Consider the following 20,010-nt stretch of genomic DNA (forward strand, 5'->3'; position numbering starts at 1 on the left):
ATGACGTCATGAGTTAGGATGAAACAACACAGTGGAACATTTTAAAAAATACAGTGATTATGACGTTGAAAATGAAAAAAAAATACAACAATAGTCTTTACTTAAAATAAACTGCCCAAACGTAGATCACGAGAACTCATTCAGAAGTAAAAAGGACTCATCTCTGGGCAAAGTTACGGCTGAGTAAATGGGGGGCCGACTCTGGGTTACGGGTGAGTAAAGGGGGAGTCGACTCTGGTTTACGGGTGAGTAAATGGGGGCTCGTCACTGAGCAAAGTTTCGGGTGAGCGCACCAATGTATTATCCAGAGATACTAACCCTATACGTGAATCTAAACCAGGTTCACAAACGGCGGAGCGCGGCCCACAAGGGGGCGTAGACAATTTTTTGAGGGCGCGTGAAGGTTACTGAAAATGAAAATATTTGTTAGATTTACCTTGCCCGCCTTATCGTGGATATTTTATTTATCAAAGTTCTCATTCATTCAAATTATTTACGCTCCATCTAAGTATTTTTAACGTGTTTTTGAAGAAAAGATACTTTCGCCTTATTATCTATTATTTGTAGCTTATTGTTAGCTAGTTAGATGGGGCGCGAGACTTGACAAATTCCCAAAAAAGACGCGGCTTAAAAAGTTTGTGAACCACTGATCTAAACTAATCGTCACATTTGAAAAACGTTGCTTTATGTGGTGAATAGTTATGGAGAAAATCCCTGGGGAAAGATGGATATAGAACTTAGTCTGAATGAAGCATATCCCCTGAAGGTACAGGAGTGTCCATAAAGTCTAAATATTTTTTGAATTGCAAACGGAATTTATCGATACCATGGTTTAGATATATTAAGAACTGACTTCATGATAAAATTCAAATTGTAAAGGGACTTTATGGACACTCTGCAGAACTCAATCTCAAGGGTATTGTTTGAATATCTTAGGTCGATTGTGATAGATATTTAAACCAAACCAAAAATTCAACGTCAACAGACAACGAACGAACGAATCATCATTTTGGGACAAGACCGGAAATTCCAACCAGCTCTGGTAGTGTTGGTTTTAAGTCTATTGAGTAACAATGCGGAAAGTGTTTTTCGCCAAGGGTACCAACCCGACATGGTTTCACCCGGAACGTTAGATAGAACTTTTTATCAAAAAATTAGAAAACGCCGTAATGTCGAAGGTTTCACGGCTGAAGCGAAGTTTTACGTTGAAGGAATCTTATCAAATAATAGCTGAATTTAATAATCCAAACGTAACAATGAGTTCAAATATGATACGCACATCGCAAGATTAACAGAAGGTTTGTCATATCTCAAAATTATAGTAACATTAACTGATATTGTTAACAGTATTTGAGAAATGAAAAGTTAATGAAATGTGGAATAATAATACTGCCGGTGTTCAGTGTTTCATGTGTTTTCAGTAATTCTTCCATTTCATCCATCGATTGCCCATGGTGCTACTACTCGGTACGGGAATGGCTGAAAAGAAAAATTCAAAATGACTTATTAGTTTATTCTTATACAAAGCTCATTCACACTTTCGCTCCGAATAGGGCCCGCTGCAAGCAACAGCTGATAGCAAATGATATGCAAAGAGCAGTTAATAGCTCAGGATTGCCTGTCATATTTATTACACTTTGGCAGGGGCGTGTAGCCAGGAATTTTCAAAAGAGGGAGGGACTGAAATGTATGACTGCCAAATTAGACCGTAACATCTAGTGGGTCGTGGGAAAATGTAGGTTCCGAATGTCTTGAGGGTCTAAAAAGCGTTCCAAGCTATGAAAAATTGCTATGTAGGATAAAGAATAGTGGCTAAGTGAAGATCAGGTCTTGAGAGCTATAGAAATTTCCGGCTAGGATGGCAGCTGATTAATTTGTGTGAGTTCACAGGTTCGAATCCGAATAAGATAATTGTGCTCAAAAGGATTTATCGATTTAACCAAACGTAGTCGACATATACATTCAGTCGACATTCTACTTCGTGTAATAAATGTAAAACGGGCCACATTTTTTTTCATATCACCCACAATTCAAAATGGAAGTCACGGAATAACCGCGCAGTTTAAAGTAATGCAAATCTGGCAATTGATATCTCGCTTAAGTCGTACCCCATCATTCGATTGCTATCAATAAAATTTCACCGAAAGGAATTCAGTACCGTTATATTTTTCTTTACATGTAACTTGAACTAATCCAACTCACGCCTCAATTAGAGTGGCGTGGGTTTTCAAGAGTCTTGAAGGTCTAAAAGCGCTTTAATACGTGTGATACAGAAAGGTGATTTTTACAATTCAAAAGGCGTGTTCCGACCTTCAAAACCCCCTGGCTACGTCCTCATTGCAATCTCTATAATGTCTGATTAGCTCTTTCAATTTCAGTGGTCGTTCTCAGTTTTACTCTAAGATGGGTGAGTGTGGCCTCGAGCTAAATCTCACAAAATTATTATTATGTCGTAACAATATAAATCTAACCATTTTTAACCTTGTAATCTGACTTTGCTGAACTGCCTGAACAACTCTTAGACGATTCTAATCTTGATGACGACACTCCTGACGCTGATGACGAAATACCTGATGCTGATGACGTCACCGGGGATGACGTATTTGAATATTTTTTATTGACTTTTAGTGGACAATTATCGCACAACGTCTGATCTTTGCAAGTTTTTATCTCGCTTTCGAGCTTTGCGACATCGGTGACGTAAAAACCATTTTCCTTGCTTACGTCATCGTTCTTTCTCATGACGTCATAATTCGGGCGATTGACGCCATCAATTGTAACGTTGTTACGTAACACAGTACTCATACTATCGTGACAATATGGCAGGTACAAAGCGCTCTGTAATGTCGTCTTATGTCTCGATGGGAGGACCTGCGTGCCTTCCTGCAATAAGATACTTTTCTTTACTCGAAGCGTTAAATTGACATTTGTGTCAGGCATAAATAACACAGGGGAATCCTCTATATCCAGTGGTAAAAATGAGCGGGACTGTGCAGAAGAAAAGTTCCATAGACCCAGCCCAAATAAGAATCCAAAACATGCGCAAACAATTGTGGCTCCAAGTCCTGACTTGGCTGATTTCTAAAGTATGACGCTGAGCGACAGCTTCAAACAAGAAGACATTGGGCTAGTATTTCTGAAAAGGCCAAAATCTTTCCGGATCACCATTGTCCTGGTTGCATTGGACCTATCCGGAGACGGGAGTATAGAATGGTATAGCCAGAAAATGTGTATATGTGAGTATCATTTACGCTTTGCCATGTTGATAAAATTATTCTGCCTAGTCACGCCTCCTTGATTACTCACTAAACTCTCTTCAGCTGTCACATCTCGATAAGATTATTCGGTGCTCCCGTAGTATGTGTACCAAGATGGCGCACAACCTGAACATAGTATGTGTACCAGATTAGGGTTCAGGTTGTGCGCCATCTTGGTGCACATACTATGAGAGAGCCGATTAGTCTGACTGGTCACGCATTGATTCATTGATTCCTCGCTATGCCTAATAATACTGACAAATCTCGATAAGCATATTCTGGCTAGTCACACCTCATTGGATTCTCTCCATGCTTGGATTCTGGCTAGTCACGCCTCATAGAATTCTCTCTATACTTAGATTCTGGCTTATTCTGGCTAGTCACGCCTCATTGGATACTTCTGACTATAAACAAACCTGCTCCTGAGCCTGGAATGCGCTTGTACTAAACTTTCTTCTCGTGTTTACTCCGTCACCCCTCGGTGCGCCGTGACCTGGTTTCCGGAAGAAATTGTCAAAATTGCGGAAGTGCTGAAGGTAAAAGGTCAAATAGTAATAAAATGTCTTTGACTATTCATGGGCTTTGTATGTTTTCACTCAAAACAATTGAGCGATGCTCAAATATATGAACAGGGAGAGTAGAGCGAAGCAGTAGTCTTATTTACTTTTGACGACAGTGTACCGGTACCGTCAAAAAACTTCTGACTTACGCGAAGCGAAAGAGTTGCTCGAGAAGGATTGAAGAATCGCTACAAATTGCTAATATTCATTTTTAAAAGGTCATCGCACAAAATTTCGAAGTGAGAAACGAATAATATAGAGCCCACAGAAAGTTTTGAAATAAATATAAAGTAATAACCTTCTAGCGAAAAATGAAATACTTTTGTCCAACAAGGCTTCTTTTCGTCTCGGATTTCTCTGACTAAACCTTTACAGTACGAACTTATGACAGTCCGGGTGATGGGTATGGGATCTAATTCTGAGACCTACAAGGCCAACATTGATGAAGTCCAACACTTTGACCGCTAGACTCGCGGTTTCCAAAAGGGGCACCGACGCGATTTGCTCAATGCGGCCGGAAATTATATTTATTATAAATGTTTCATTGGTTCTTATTTTGAATCGATCAATTTATTTTACCGTTCTATTTCCATGACTTTCTGCTACGTGGTATTCTGTTACGACGTCGAGTCTAATATGATTGGCGTAGCCTACTGCCATGAGGGCGACGATCGTTTTACACAATATATTCAAAGCGTGGAGAAGTACCATATTTATTTAAGGCGACAATTTGTTATTTTTCTCGATATTTACAACATAAATTTTATGCTCATTAAACCTATAGTCGTGAATTTAGCAGGCCTGGTAAAACAGTTTGATGGGTCATATTCGACCCGCACACCGTAATTTGCCCATCTTCGGGCTAAGTTAACTACGAAACCACCAGTGTCATACCTTCGCTTCCAGCTGCGCGACTCTTTCCTTTTCTTTCATTCTCATTCTTTTCCTGTCATCCGCTTGTTCTTTCAGTTCCCTGAAAAAAGATTATTTATAGAATACTAACCACATCAAATATATGCTTGGCGCCGCGGTCATTTGAGCGACAGTTACCTAGAGATGGGCATTTCAAATCGAATATTCGAATCGGTTCGAATGACTGCAGCCAATAATTTACCCCTTGTTTAATAATCATATCACACATGAGGCTGCTCGCACAAAGCGATGTTTGGAGTAAAAGTCATAGGCGTCGTATCACAAAAAATCAGAATAAACAACTTAACCTGTAACCTGTCCTTACCTGTAGTAAGACTCGACATCTCGAGGCCTGTCAGCAGCCAACTTCTGTGCTGTAACGTCGCTCATGACCCGTTTCTGGGGTTGAATCAATCCTGTCTCTGGATCCCGAGTCGGTCTCCCCACCTTGCCTTTACTAAACCAGGATGGGACATCGCCAGCCTGAAATATAGATTCATATGAATTATATTCCAAGAAAGCTTGCAGCCGTGGTACTTGGTGTTCTTTACTTCTGAGTGAGTGTCTATAACTTTGCACAGAGATGAGTCTTCTTTACTTCTGAGTGAGTGCCCGTAATTTTGCTCAGAGATGAGTCTTCTTTACTTCTGAGTGAGTGCCCATAAATTTGCTCAGAGATGAGTCCATTTACTTCTGAGTGAGTGCTTGTGACTTTGCTCGGAGATGAGTCTCATTTACTCCTGAGTGAGTTCCCGTAACATTGCTCAGAGATGAGTATTTTTTACCTCTGAGTGAGTGCCCGTAACCTTGCTCAAAGATGAGTCTCTTTTACCTCAGAGTGAGTGTAACTTTACTTACAGATGATTCTCAGCGAATACTCATAACTTTGCTCACCGGGTGCCGTTTTGGCGAATCGCGATGAAAAATTATGCTAAACTCACCGGCTGCATTAAAAACTCTTTCTCTTGGTCTCGTAAAGTCTTCTGTAGGCTCATGCCTTCCTGAAGTTGAGATCTTGAGTAAGATATGGAAAGTGTTAGTGATTACTATATAATGAACGTATGGGTCGTGAAATTTGCAAGAAGGTCGACAAAACTTGGTTAGTAATTTATAAGTGCGACTGTGGCATTTGCTCCACTTGTTTATTGACCAGCTTCCCACTTGGAACGAGGCTCTGTGCCAGTCTAAAAGGATCGTGATCTTTCGTGTTCGATATTCGCTACCATAATTTGGCGAATTCTTTAAAAAATTTAAAAAAAATTAAGAAAAAAGCAAAACAAAAAACAATCTGGAATCGAATCTGCATTTATTCAATGGGCCGGGAGTCGGTTAGAACAGGGGTTCCAATCTCGGATACATCCGAACTTACTATTCTAATACCATACTAAACGGCATGTAGTACTTTTATAGTCGCAAACTTAATAACTGATTCGAATCATACGTTTTTACATAATAATTATTACCCCAGAAATTAGCCCAAAGTGACAAGGCGGGGCTAGTTTTAGGAAGGGGCATGGAATGGTGGCTTGGTGGAAGGGGGAATTGTAAAGTGAAAAGTAAAATTAGTTTTGCTCATAACATTTTGTTTCCCTCCAACTGCTTTGTGGACACGGTTATAGAACTGTTGATTTAAATTTATAAACGCTTGGTTGTCGCGTCACGCTGAGATTGGCCCGGGTTTTTTATATACTGACCTGTATAATTCTTTTGCGCGTACTCGGCGAGACGCCTCAGTTTGCGTCAGATTTTGTCGTTCTTTATCGATTCTGCCTTTTGTGTTCTTGACGACATTTCCAGATTCGTCAGTCAATGGAGCACCTGCACCAGGCCGACCCCATGGACTGTTCCCGCCTTCAAACTGACGAACCTTCTCTGGCGTGGCGACTCGTGGTATGTTTTCTGTGAAATGAAATAATTCTATATGATTTACCCTATTCTTGCTACAGCATCATTGCATTTCATGCGTACGGATCACGCGCAAGTTATTGGTACGGCATGCAATATCTGTGTTGGTGTGCAGCAAGATTTTTGTATCACCTAGTAAAGTTATCATTCTTGCTAGAGCTTCCTTTCAGTATGTATATACGAGTCCATCCGTACAAAAGCCCAGAATCCCAAAATATAAGCGTCCTATTTGTGTTTGTAAGCGGAATTTGCTCTAAACAACAAGTCTCCAAGCGAAACAAAAAACATTTTTCCAACAAACTCTGAGTCGTGAACCTTATTTTGCGTCAACCAGAATCCATGAGGGAAATTTTTAAAACGTGTTCATGTACGGGGGAGCCTATTCAAAAAATATCTCTTTACGTATCAGTGAATGCAGACCCTTGTTCGAAGCGAAAAGCATAGTAAAAGGCTTGAAACCAACATACTGGAAAAACACATATGAAGTCAAACACTTCGTACCCATGACTATCAGAAAACACATATAAAGTCACACTTTGTACACACGACTATCAGAATACAAAATTCAACATTACCACTTCGTCTTGCGCCATGAATTGTAGTTAAATTTCCCATTCGCTTTGTCAATGGCTCACCGTTGTCGCCAACTAGTGGTTCACCCCCACCCCCGATATGTTTCCGGGGAAACACTTCGCCAGGGACGCTGGGGTCGATAAATTCGTAGATTCCATTGTCACCTGCGCGGGGGAATCGTCGTGCATTCCCACGGGAATCGATTCTTGGAGCTTCTGTAATGATAAAAAAGTGTGAGTTATTCATCTGCAGTAGATAGTGCTAATCAACGGATTTTTTTGTCTTATTCGAATATGCATAAAAGCGCTAGAAGGCTATTTTATTCATATTCCTATGAGACTGATTTTTCGACTCAAATTTTGCTGGTTTTTATGTTTTCTGGGAACTCTCCGATATGACATCCGTTAAATCTATGACTGGGCTTTGCTGACATTGCAATGACCGCATCAGTCACTTGGAATTTACCTATCCCGGGAAAAGGGGAAAGCCAATAAGACGTCATAAGCATAGGACAAACCATGGCCTTTTGTCTGGTTGCCAGCCCTAATTACTTGTTATTTGTTTCACACGCATAGACTTGATGGCAAAGAGAGCAAACTATACGGGGCTTTATCATAGGTATTAGAGGCCCCTAGGCGCTTTTGACTTTGAAGCCCCGTATATAAAATATATTGATAGTAGGAATGTAACTAGTGTTCTGTGTTATCTGAAATTGAATAAGTGAGTTTCAGTATTCATTGTTGATTGAAGGCCGAATTATGATTGCTTTACATATTTATTTGGAAAAAGTTCTCATGCCTACAAACATCTTTAGAGAGGTTGAAGATGATACTGGAAAAAGAAAACCCTATCGTCGAGTCATATACCTTCGTTTTCAAGAATCGCTCCAAATTGGTATTATAATTCCTTTATGTCGGCTTCCTATAAGCATAATTGAAAAAAATAAAAGACTGGGAACAAACCTTTACCCCACGGGTCAAACAATTTGGCGTCGTCTTTTGGAACCGGGCTTGTGTTCTTGTAGTGTCGTCCGACTTGTACTCGGCCTAGAAATATTAAAATAGTAAGTTCGGATGTATCCGGGGTGGTAACTTCGGACTAATTTAAAATATTTACTTTGAATACGGCTTTGTAACTTTGTATAAACGTGCTCAATACAAAACGTTTGGCTACTAAGGAAAGGTATTCAGTTACTGGAACAGTAAGTTCAGCATACCTGCGCCCCGTAATTAAGATAGATGATCGGATAGATAAGATCAATGACCGGATTTAACTGAAATCGTACAACACGACTCCAACCACCGCTCCACATACTCTTTCCACAGTTGGCAACAATTTCAGTGAGTATAGGATGCCTATTCCCCGCACTCACTTTAAGATTGAAAATTCCAATAACCTCCGGATATAACCAGACCTTCAAAACAGGACTCAAGCCACCGCTTTATATTGATCGATGTTGGTGTCAACGGGTTTTTGAACAGCGATATCTTATTTATTTTAAGCACAGTAAATCTAGGCATTTGAACTACAAGGTCCCTGAACTGGGTGTCAATCGGCTATTCCCGGACCACTGAGACACGACTCCAAGCACCGCTTTTTATATTCTTACCAACGTTATCCTCAAATTTTGCTTCTTCCTCTGCTTTATATCGAACTCTCTCTGCGTGCCTGGCATCAATAGGATTGTTCACATACGACAGACTAATGCTTCGTTTGGTGGCTGGCTTGCCTGTTCCGCATAACATTTAGTATTAATTACTTTAACTCTAGCATGACGTCATCGTTCTAAATATGTGCTGAAAATTAATGTACTAAGGCCGCATGCAATTGAATCAGTGTAAAGTTCTAAATAAGATTTAGACTGTCTACTAAATCATGTGATCTTTGACAATCACGTCAAAACTTGCACTAATCTGATAACCGTGCTAAATATTGTGCACAAACCTGCATGCATTCGAATCAATATTGTGTTCCGCACAAGATTTAAACTGCCTATTTTATCATTTGTAATTTGACAATCACGAAAAAGCTCATAAGTCAATCTTCCTGATTTTAATACGGGAAGTACTGTTCTAAATATTGTGCTGAAAATTAATGTACTAAATATCGTGCATGAAGTTACGTGCATTTGAATCATAACAATTTCTGAAGAAGATTTAAACTGCCTATTTTATCATTTGTAATTTGACAATCACGACAAAGCTCATAAGTCAATCTTCTTGACTTTAATATGGGAAGTACTGTTCTAAATATTGTGCTGGAAATTAATGTACTAAATATTGTGCTGGAAATTAATGTACTAAATATTGTGCTGTGAATTAATCTACTAAATATTGTGCTGTAAATTAATGTACTAAATATCGTGCATGAAGCTACGTGCATTTGAATCATAACAAGTTCTGAAGAAGATTTAGACTGCCTATTTATCGTTCATTATTCGACAATCACGTCAAAGATAATAAAATCAAACTTAAGGCAGGAATAACTAAATAAATGCTGTGTTACAAATACTCAGTGATTAGTACTTATCTGATGAGACTACAATACTAAATCCTAATCACTAAATCAGACTAAATATTGGGTACTCACGAAGTATGTGAACCAAGATGGCGAACATCGGAACGTAGTATGTGTACCAGCTTAGGGTTAGGGCATAATTTGATTCCAATTTTCCCTATTTTAGTTCCATTGCGAATTCGGGGACTAGCCAAGTGACTCTCGTAGTATTTTTATCTGAAATTATGGCCTGACCCTAACCTGGAACACATACTACATTCCGGTGTCCGCCATCTTGGTTCACATACTTCAAGCGTGTACTAAATCCTAATCACTGAATCCGACTAAATATTGTGCACAAGATCGATAACATACTAAATCTTAACTGGTAGTGTAAATTCGATTAATATTTTGCACAAGATTAAATTGTACTAAATCTAGATCGTTGAATTCAACTTAATATTATGCACTATCAGTGAAACAAGTAAAACTTGATTGTCAATTGTACCAAATCACAGCCATAAACAAGTGTAGTAAATTTTGAAAGTTAAATTACTCAAATTCCGCGCCCGAATCAACCTTCTTTCTGATTAGATTAGATTAGTGAAGTGGTAATTAAAACGTGATAATTTTAATATAGTGATTGAAGTCCAAATGATTTCAAACGTGCTGATTTGGCTTTTAAAGTCGATTATTTTAAAGATGAGTAATCAACTGTGAAATGACGTGCCATGATGCATACATGCTGCAAAAATACTTCATTCAATAAAATAAAGATACTCTAACTGTCGAATCTGAAATGTAAAGTTTTTTTACTGTATTTTTTAGCCACTTTTTCTTGTTATAAGCCTAAAACTTTAAAATTGCGAATTTGTGACTTAAAAAAATGCGACTCCGCAGACCTAAGAGTTCATAGACCCTCAAAATGGGCCACAAGAGGAAGAGGTTGAGAACCACTACTGTCAATCATCTAGTCACGTGATTACCTTTGTTGTCACGGTTCGGTGCACCTGCCCCTGGTTTTCCGAACGGATCGTAATGCAAGCTGTCTTTCTCTCGTTCAAAATCTATGGACTTGATTATGAGTGCGTTCTTTTCCCGGATATCCATGAGTGTGTCTGAAATGAAGGAAAGTTGACTCTGAGCATCACAATGTTTGAGACATAATCCACGTTATACCTTTGAGTACATTCCGTCTCCGGATTTACCGGAGTGTACTCGAAAGAAAAAATGACCGTTCAAAGACACAAAAAGTCTTTTGCACAACCTGAGCAGTGGCTAATGTAAGGATTTCTTTTAACGTATTTCTCGGCCTGTATCTGTAATGAGAAATATTAACTCTGGGTCGGTCATTTTTTGTGCCATACATAGCAACTTTTGGTAGCTTGAAACGAATTTTAGAGTCTCATGACTCTTAAAATCCATGTTTTTCGCAATTAAAAATTTTTGAACCGCCTTTTTTCAAAAATTCCTGGTTAATGAACTAAAATAAATAGCAGCCACCTAAATTTCAGTGACTGCTCGCTTAGTTATGAGTGAGAGTTGTGGAAATATACACTCAAAGATGAGTATATTTTACTCCTGAGTAAATGCATACGGTCTTGCCTCGAGTGAATCCCATCAAGAAATGCACAAATATTTCAGTATAAAATCGCAACCAGTTGCCTCAACCAGCTTCTACCATTTCCTAATCACTGAAACTTCGAAATCAATTGATCGATTAGTTGCGAAAAGGCTCGTACCAAGGGCGGGACTTTTATTTACATTTCAAAAGGAGAGAAAGGAGGTCAAAAAGTTTCAACTCACAGCCCCCGCCTTTTTTTTTTAATTCCTTGACTAACTCCCTGGATGCGGAGAAAAGCGATTTATCACAGCAACGACAATCCATATTTAGAATACGTGTTAGCAAATCATACCTAATTCTTTCTTATACGCCAGTGCTGTCTCCCTACTGACGGCGTATCGTCGCATCTGGTCGTCTTCATATCTTCTCACTCGAGGGCGCCCTGGGGCACCAATAGGAACTGTTTTCTTCCAATCGACTTTCGGGGGCTGTGACACATAGGGGTCGACAACGATACCCACTCCGTTTTGGTTTTGAAGAGTTTTGGAAAATCCGGTCTTTTCGGCCTGGACAGTAGTTTTCATAACGTTGATACAAATAATTGCGTTTAAAATAAATAAGCATTACTAAATATTTGTGCAATCTTCGACTTTAGATTAGGAAAATTATCATTGCATCCATAGTATAACATCTATTGTGTAACATCGTAATACCATAAATTTGCAATCTGCTTCTTCTCACAATTGAGGCTAATTCGTAAGTTTTGTCAATCCGGACTCGGAGTCTGAATTTGTGAACCGGACTCGAGTTAACTTCCAAAACTGGAGTCTTAAACCGGAGTCTAAGTCCATTAATTCTATGTTTAAGAGTCTAAGTCTACTTTTTTAACTCGGAGGTCGAGTCAAGCTTCTCAAACGAGTCTGATTCGTATGATTCATATGGATTCGGAGTCTAAATTTGTGAACCGGAGTCGAAGTCAAACTCTCTGTAAACCGGAGTGGGAGTCAAACCCTCTGTAAACCGGAGTCGGAGTCAAACTCTCTGTAAACCGGGGTGAGAATCAAACTCTCTGTAAACCAGAGTCGGAGTCAAACTCTCTTTAAACCGAAGTTGGAGACAAACTATGTAAACCGGAGTCAGAGTCAAACTCTTTAAATCGGAGTCGGAGTTCTTATTTTTTTAACCTGGAGCAAGCGTTATCGTCAAAATGGAGTCGGAGTCAAACCTCTTGAACGAAGTCAAAGTCCTAATTTTTATGAACCCGGAAGCCGAGCCAAACTTCCGAAACCGGAGTCTGATTCGTAATTTTCGTCAACCCGGATTTGGAGTCTAAGTTTGTAAACCGGAGTCTGATTCGTAATATTTTTAACCGGGATTCGGAGTCTAAATTTGTGAAACGGAGTCTGATGCGTAATTTTTGTCAACCCGGATTAGGAGTCTAAATTTGTCAACCGGATTCTGAGTCAAACATTTTGAACCGGAGTCGGAGTCGCTATAAGAGTCAACGATGATTCAAGTTCTTGAACCGGAGCATTATTTTAAATTTTTTTAGAACCTGACTCACCCTAGGTGCCCCGTATCCTGGTTTCCCGAAAGGAAAGTAAGTTTTCAGTTGTTTCATGTCGTTCTCTTGTTCTTGCTTCTTTGCTAATTCCTCCCTTTTCCTTGCTTCCCGGTGTAATCTGAGAAATTCAGTCTGTTCTTCCTGTGCGCGTTGCTTACTCCTGATTTCTGCAGAACTGGATGAGAAAGAGAAATTATATGTGAAACGCGCCGTTCGCTCTGAACAAGGGACGGCACAAGTAATCGAAACCGTACAAAGGTCCTGGCGACCGTGAGAGTCAGGCCGCCATCTCCTGACATGTAAAAACTGGCTACGCTCTTGGTGTTAGCTGCATATGAAATAAATAATTCAATAGATATCTGCCTCGTTTAGGCTGAAGTTATTGAATTCTGAAGGAATACATTACTGTGGATACAACATATTTTACGAGTGATACTAACTACAGAATTTTCAAAATTTGAAATAAAAATGTTGAGAAAATGCGCATTAACCAGCGATTAATAAGCGGGAGCCTAATAGTGTGAACTCCAACGGACTAATGGGTGAAAGTCAATAGCCAGTCAGTAGTGGGCAAGGTTCTTGGAGCAGGTGCCAAAAATTTTGCCTACCCATACAGGCGGGCCATGTGAGTGTGATACAAGAAATTACATTTCATGAACAATATTCAAAGTGTTACATAAGCAAAAGTGGAAAACAGTAAGCCTTGTGCCGAAACTGAATTTAATCGCAATCTCCACAAATCCCTTGAGCAATTTTTTTGGGAGAAACTTCAAAATTAGGTTTAAGTCTGGTTGTGGCAGCACCAGGCAGATTGAATTATTCAACGGGCCGGATTTAACCCGCAGACCATATTTGTCCATGTCAGAGCTAGATGGTCAGGCAATGCGAAAGCAAACAGATTCCTAATTTTACAATTTGTAGCCGTCCCGTGGATGCCCATGATTAGCCTTGTTAATAGCCGACATACCGGATCGTGTCTGTCGACGGATATGACTCCACTCACCGCAACTTGTAAAATAACTTACGTTTTATCTAGAAGTCTCAAATTAATTTTATTCTCTCTTCTCTCCTCCCCGCTCAGGTCTCGAATATTTTCCGAACCGAAGAAAAATCCTTTTGCTGGAGTCGGTGGAAGGACTGGGTTTCCTGGAAATATGATAGAAAATGTAGCTATGTGTTTATTCGACGTTTTACTGTAAACAAGGCGCTATCAAGAACCACTGACTATATATTCGGCTTTTGGATGATTTGTTGGTCAGAAAGTGAACTAGTTGGGTTGTTTTCGCACCTTTTACTGGAAGCAATTATCGGTACTCCTGTAGTATGCAAATCAAGATGGCGGACACCGGAACGTAGTATGTGTACCAGGTTAGGGATAGGCCATAATTTCATGAAAAAATACTATGAGAGTCATTTTACTAGTGCCCGAACTTGTAATAGAACGGAAATGAGGAAAATTTGAATGAAATTATAGCCTAAACCTAACACATACTACGTTTCGGTGTCCGCCATCTTGGTTCACATACATCAGAAGTACTGAATTTCGGTACTCCTGAAGTATGCGCACCAAGATGTCGCACAACCTGTACCCTGACCTGGTACACAACCTGAGTTCTATTAGTGACGGCGGCTTTGTACAAAAGTTCCAATTATTTTTGCAGTTATTGGCAAAAATATCAGTCGTTGCGTTTAATTGTTTTATTGTTACGCTTTCTACTTTTAATTGGGGGATCGCGATGTCACTTTCAGCAAACTAAAAAGATCTTTGTGCGTCGGTGGACACTCCCGATTGGCTGTGTATTAGGACTTTAATTTGAATTTGAGAAAAGTCGGAAAAAATAATGCCTTAGTCATACTTTATATCGTTTGCTCTTTACCAGCTGTGGATTCTTTGCTATGGATATGTCGTGCAACTCGCTGTGGAGTTTTGAAACATCGTAAACTATGTCCTTTGCGATATCGCCAGGTAGTCTAAACATCGCGGGAAAAAGCGCGGGAAATGTTTTCTTAACTCGTTTATTTTGTCACAAAGGATTTGTAAATTTCGCGCGTGCCACCGGGCAGACGATCGCTTTGTTTGCGAACAAAACGCTTTTTGTTGAATAATAAAAGTATTTGAGGTGACACAATAGCAGGTGCATTGTGAACGAATAAAGCGAGATCTGACACTCGACAGATCAATAAAAACATTGTTGTCCCAACGTGGGAGAGCCCATGCTTGAACATACATATGCCGTATATAAAGTGGATACAAATATACAGATTATCTTAGGCCGAATATAATTCATCGTTTTTCAACATCTGGCAAGTGTTGGCCATGTTGTACGTTTGAAGTATTTTACTCGAGAAACGTAAACACCATTTCCATTAAGAACTTAAGGATGAGACGCTTTGAACATACTTAGCTTCTGTTGTCTCATTTACCCATAGACATTTCCGAATAAAGTCCCAAATCCCGCCCAAATGTTTTTTATATTTCTAATTCCACAAATGCCTTTATGCCTAACTGGGAAAGAATCGTTTGTAAGAGGGCAAAGTAGAATTGAGAATTCTTTGCGCTGCATGGGTTGCGAGTAGTGATTCTCCCCTTTGTAAAAGAAATCATTTTCCTATTTCAAACATAGCAATTTTTCGAAGCTTGGTACGCTTATTAGACCCTCAAGATTGCTATTTAGACCCTCAAGACTCTAGAGACCCCATGGACTCGCTAGCTGTTACGGTCTCACTTGGCAATTGGAAATTTCAGAACCGGCCTGGCTACACCCCTGGTTAACGCCTTAACGCTTAGCTGTTAATGCCCCCGGGTGACCTCGGGTGCTCGGCTAATGTCGGAGTTTGGAGTACTTAATATTTACATCTGAATTCGAATTTTTCCTAACCCGAATTCGAATTTGAACAGAGTTAAAGAAAATTTCGAATTCGATTTGGAAAATTTACATTCGGGGTTTACAGTCTGACTCCGCTTTTCGGTTCAAGGTGAAGGTTTACGAGGTCCCATCTACCAAAACTCTACAATTCGTACCAATTTTTATGTTGCGTTCTCCCAGCTTACTTATCCCCATAAAATATGAAAAATATTGTCTAATCCTTATATCTTATCAGCGAGATTGGGGAAGTAATCTTATCCCCCTCACCCTCTCATAGTTATCTCTTATCACCAATCTGTGAAGGTGTTCTTATCAGCCTCCCTTTTCCGAGTAAAAATGAGAAATATTATGTAAACATTTTACATTAAAAAAACAAAGATCTTGTTAACTTTCCTCTCGTAACAAAACATAAAACAATATCTAATCTCTACCTCTTATCAGTGAGTTCGGCAGCGGATACTTCTTCGTATCATCGGCTCTGAATCCTATCGGCCCTGTGAGCGGGATTCGGGGATGTTGGAGGTCATACACGTACCCTCGGTATCTGTCATGAAAATATAAATTGACTATAAAGGTGTTATAGCCAAACCATATATGGCTCGTGGCCCCGTTCCAGAGACTTTACAGTGCTTACAGCCAACGTTTCTTCTAAGAGCTTGCTTAGTTGCGCGGAATAGAGCGCCATGTGAGCTCAAAAAAAAAGGTTTGCGCGGTGCAAGGTGCAAGAGGCGGTCCGCCGGCCACAACCCGGCCCGCCAAGTCAATTAGTGTGGGCCTTGTCAACACTCTTTTTTTTCCCTATCAAGCATAAAATCCGAATCCGACAGACGCTCACGTAGGTAAAAATACATAACTTTTTTTTCTCTCGTCGCTGCGTTACATCTTTTGCCGTTTTTGGTGCATTTTTGAAAAAGCCGGAATATTTTTTGTCCAATTTATTGCACGATGTGTGAGGTGGCGAACATCAATTTAAATCCAAGATGTTTGACAACTTAGTTAAATCAACGTGGAATAATTGCGTTTTGCGGACATGCAACAGTGCTTCGACAACTAGGCGGCCTTCAATATTTACTTAATTTAAGAAAAATTACGAAAAATATTTGATCAAAAATGCCAGCGTCGCGGTTAGGCCATTCATATAAATCTTCAATCTATCATTTTAAAATATGTGTTCCTATAAAACGATACACATGATGGGTTAATATTTGTTCAGACTAAGCCGCAGCACTTCAAATATATTAGCGTCATCCTCAATAATGGCCTCCTTGAATTTATGTGCTTAAAACCGAGGTATGCGATAAATGAAAGCCTTTATCACAATGAACGTTTCCCCAACCCTTGACCGCAGGAACATTTTCCATATACTTTATTATAGCAAAAAAAAATTTGCTCATTTTGAGAGTGTTTTGGAAAGTTGTATCATTCGTTCGGTTTTCAACTTTCTAATTTTGCCCGCGAGCGACAAAAAGTTGCCGACCCCTGTCGTAGACCCGTTTGCATGCCAATTACTGCTTCTACATGGCAATGTTCGGGGTGAACTTGCGATTCCGTAGATTATATTTTTGTTTTCAATAATCCCGATTTGGGTTGTTAGCGGAGGGTGTTGAACCGAAGTCAGTGTTTTTTATACTTTATACGCTAAACAAGACATTCGACCGTGTGTACTACTATATGTCAAATAGGGAGCAGTTTATACAATTTATGACGGTTCCCCACTAAAATCGGTACACCAATAACCGAATAACCGTGGAAAATTTTTTGTTAAATTTTAACAGAGCATTGCAATGAATAATAGAACTTTGATTGCGTGTTCGTCCTCCGCGTCTTAGTCAAACCCTCTAATTCAAACATCATAAAACTGAGTTAAAGTTAGCAAAGTGATTGTTTATCGGCTGGCGCGTCATGTTAATCGTTTTCTAAGCGAGGTTACCGTCTCTACCGTAACCCATGCGGTCGTAATGGGACGCGCTTAGAAAACGATTAGCATAAACTATAAGTGAGTTTAACTCGGGAATGTACACGAGAATGGGATTTCCATGAGTTACATTTCCAGTGCAATCTAAATTCCTGGCCAACACTCTAACCGCAGTGGTTCCCAAACTGGGGTTCGCGAAAGGGCTTGCCTAAACCGAAGCTTTTATTAATCAATATTCAGTTTGTCGATGCTGGAGTCTACGTCAAACGTGTTGTCGGTCCGGAATAGGAAATCAGAACTGAAAATGCTTCTAAACAACTCACAATTAGGAGTCGAACTCGTGAAAATTCTCCCTTAACTACAGCCCTGCAACGACACTGCCAATGATTGCTCCTCCCGCTGTTGTTCGCGTGTTTAATAATGTGGATGTTAATTAAATGCGAGAAGATTTATCGAAAATGTTGTCCGGTTACTGATCCACGCATGCTGGAAAATTAACTAGGAACTCCATCAGGATGAATATACTAATTATATCTTATAATTAACCCACCCCATCGGCCTCCTTATTGAGCCGTATTATCAACTATCTTCACCCCCAGAAGGAATGAATATAAAAATTATATCGTATGATTACGTCGTGTTATCCTACGATTGAGCCATCTTATCGCCTTTCCTCACCCCTGGGATAAATATACCATCCTATCACCTGGTCAAGCCATTCTATCGGCTTTCCTCTCTCCGGAATAAACATAAATGTCATGTACCTGTGATCAATTGTAACTGCATCTTGTTGAGGCAAAATCGCTTCTTCGGTCGCCGCCATTTTAAGCAGAATACGACAAAACTATCTTTCGTTTACCCTAAGATCTTTATTTTCCTATAAATTACGAGAAAAACGTCCCATTTCACCAAATTCAACTTTAAATTTAAGCCCTAACGCTCTAACAATTCCTAACTCGCAAAAAAATTCCAAAAACTGATAAATCTTCGATTTTCTTACTACAATTATCTCGTCACAATGGTTACTGTATCGCAATAAAAAAACGATCCTCTGACAAGCCATTGTTGACGGAACAATCCATTTTATACTTCCCATTGTTACAACACAGAGCGTAAATATTGACAAAAGAAATCTATCCGCTGGTAATAATTAACGCTTTTATTTGGAAATACTACTCGCACGACGTTTGGCCATATAAAAACCACTGTATAAAACTGTGAAAACCACGCTCTCAAATACTTTGAAATGCTCATAATATTTACGAGTTTCATCGCAGCTTTTGATTGCCTTTACGTAGAGACTGAGCAGTCAAAAATTTAGGCGTTTCCTTGTCTGCTGCCTGAACGCTGGTAGCAATCTGCTATATTTTTGAGTGAATCTTTCTGCTAAGGCCTTTGGTTGGGACGGTTTCAAATTTTCTCTCTGAAAGAAGCTCTGGACAAGCGATCTCCTATATGTAAAAAGACAGTATTTAGGGTCTCTGTATAGAAAACTCCCACCTCTAATGCAAAATGTAAGGCATTTGTACCGCAGATTTCGCTCGACGCTAACCCTATCCCGGACATAGATGGGAATAAATGACGCCTTTACAGGGAGTCCTCGGGTTACGACGGTCGCGACTTGCGATGTTTCGAGGTTACGAACGCACTCCATTAAAAATATAAAAGATGATACTGTACTGTACACTGTACAGTATTTGCTTTTATTCATGTGATATGGAATGTTTTCTGTTTTTTTAATAAAGTACTTTTTTGCATTATTTGTACATTTTATTACAGTACCATACTTTACAATACAGTACGATATGTATAGAGTAATTCAGGCACTGTACCACTGTACAGTATAATGTTCCGACTTACACTGAAATTCGGGTTACATCGCGTCTCGAGAACGGAACAACGTCGTAAGTCGAGGACTTCCTGTATTTGGAATTATTACACGGCCGAGGTTCGACTAAGCATAAGCCTACACATGCGTTAATGGCCGCTTTCGACTCTTCTATCAACACTCTTTTTTACTTTTATTGGAAAGCTCGAGGCCTTGGGATAAAGTGTATACAACTGCGAAAAGATGCTTTCAAGTACTTTGAAATGTTCATACAATTTACGCGTTTTATGACAGCTTTTGATTTCTTTGCGTAAAGATTGAGCAGTCGACAATTTAGGCATTTCCTTGACTATGGCCTGAACGCTGGTGGGAATCTGCTATATTTGTGTGAATATTTTTGCTTCAGCATTTGTTTGGGACGGTTTCAAACTTTCTCTCTGAAGGCAGCGTTAGACAAGCAATCTTTTAAACGTAAGAAAACAATATTTTGAATCATCTGTAGAAAGCCCTCGCCACCAATGCAAAAATGTGAAATTTGAGAAAAACATCCCCGCACGTTTTGAAATAAC

The 20,010-nt window shown here is 39.5% G+C and overlaps 1 protein-coding gene across 5 annotated transcripts; it reads right to left on the minus strand.

Moving 5' to 3' along the window:
* Positions 1–213: 213 nt before the first annotated feature.
* Positions 214–18,594, minus strand: LOC120342920 (uncharacterized). Of its 5 annotated transcripts, none has more exons than XM_078111080.1 (16): positions 18,378–18,594; positions 16,130–16,242; positions 13,857–13,977; positions 12,832–13,006; positions 11,620–11,833; positions 10,690–10,821; positions 8,817–8,936; positions 8,170–8,253; positions 7,210–7,422; positions 6,424–6,628; positions 5,671–5,743; positions 5,055–5,212; positions 4,712–4,790; positions 3,674–3,787; positions 2,482–2,883; positions 214–1,479 (listed from the first exon to the last, which is right to left on the minus strand). In XM_078111080.1, exons 1-16 carry the CDS (start codon positions 18,434–18,436, stop codon positions 1,435–1,437), a joined length of 2,307 nt encoding a protein of 768 aa, XP_077967206.1. In that variant the 5' UTR covers positions 18,437–18,594; the 3' UTR covers positions 214–1,434. The 5 variants fall into 5 exon arrangements, with proteins under 5 accessions (XP_077967206.1, XP_039267902.2, XP_077967207.1 ...); XM_039411968.2 differs by having other exon boundaries at positions 2,472–2,883; XM_078111081.1 differs by lacking the exon at positions 8,817–8,936 and having other exon boundaries at positions 2,472–2,883.
* Between the last annotated feature and the right edge of the window lie 1,416 nt (positions 18,595–20,010).

Source organism: Styela clava, chromosome 3 (genome assembly GCF_964204865.1).
Source record: "Styela clava chromosome 3, kaStyClav1.hap1.2, whole genome shotgun sequence".
Lineage (NCBI taxonomy): Eukaryota > Metazoa > Chordata > Ascidiacea > Stolidobranchia > Styelidae > Styela > Styela clava.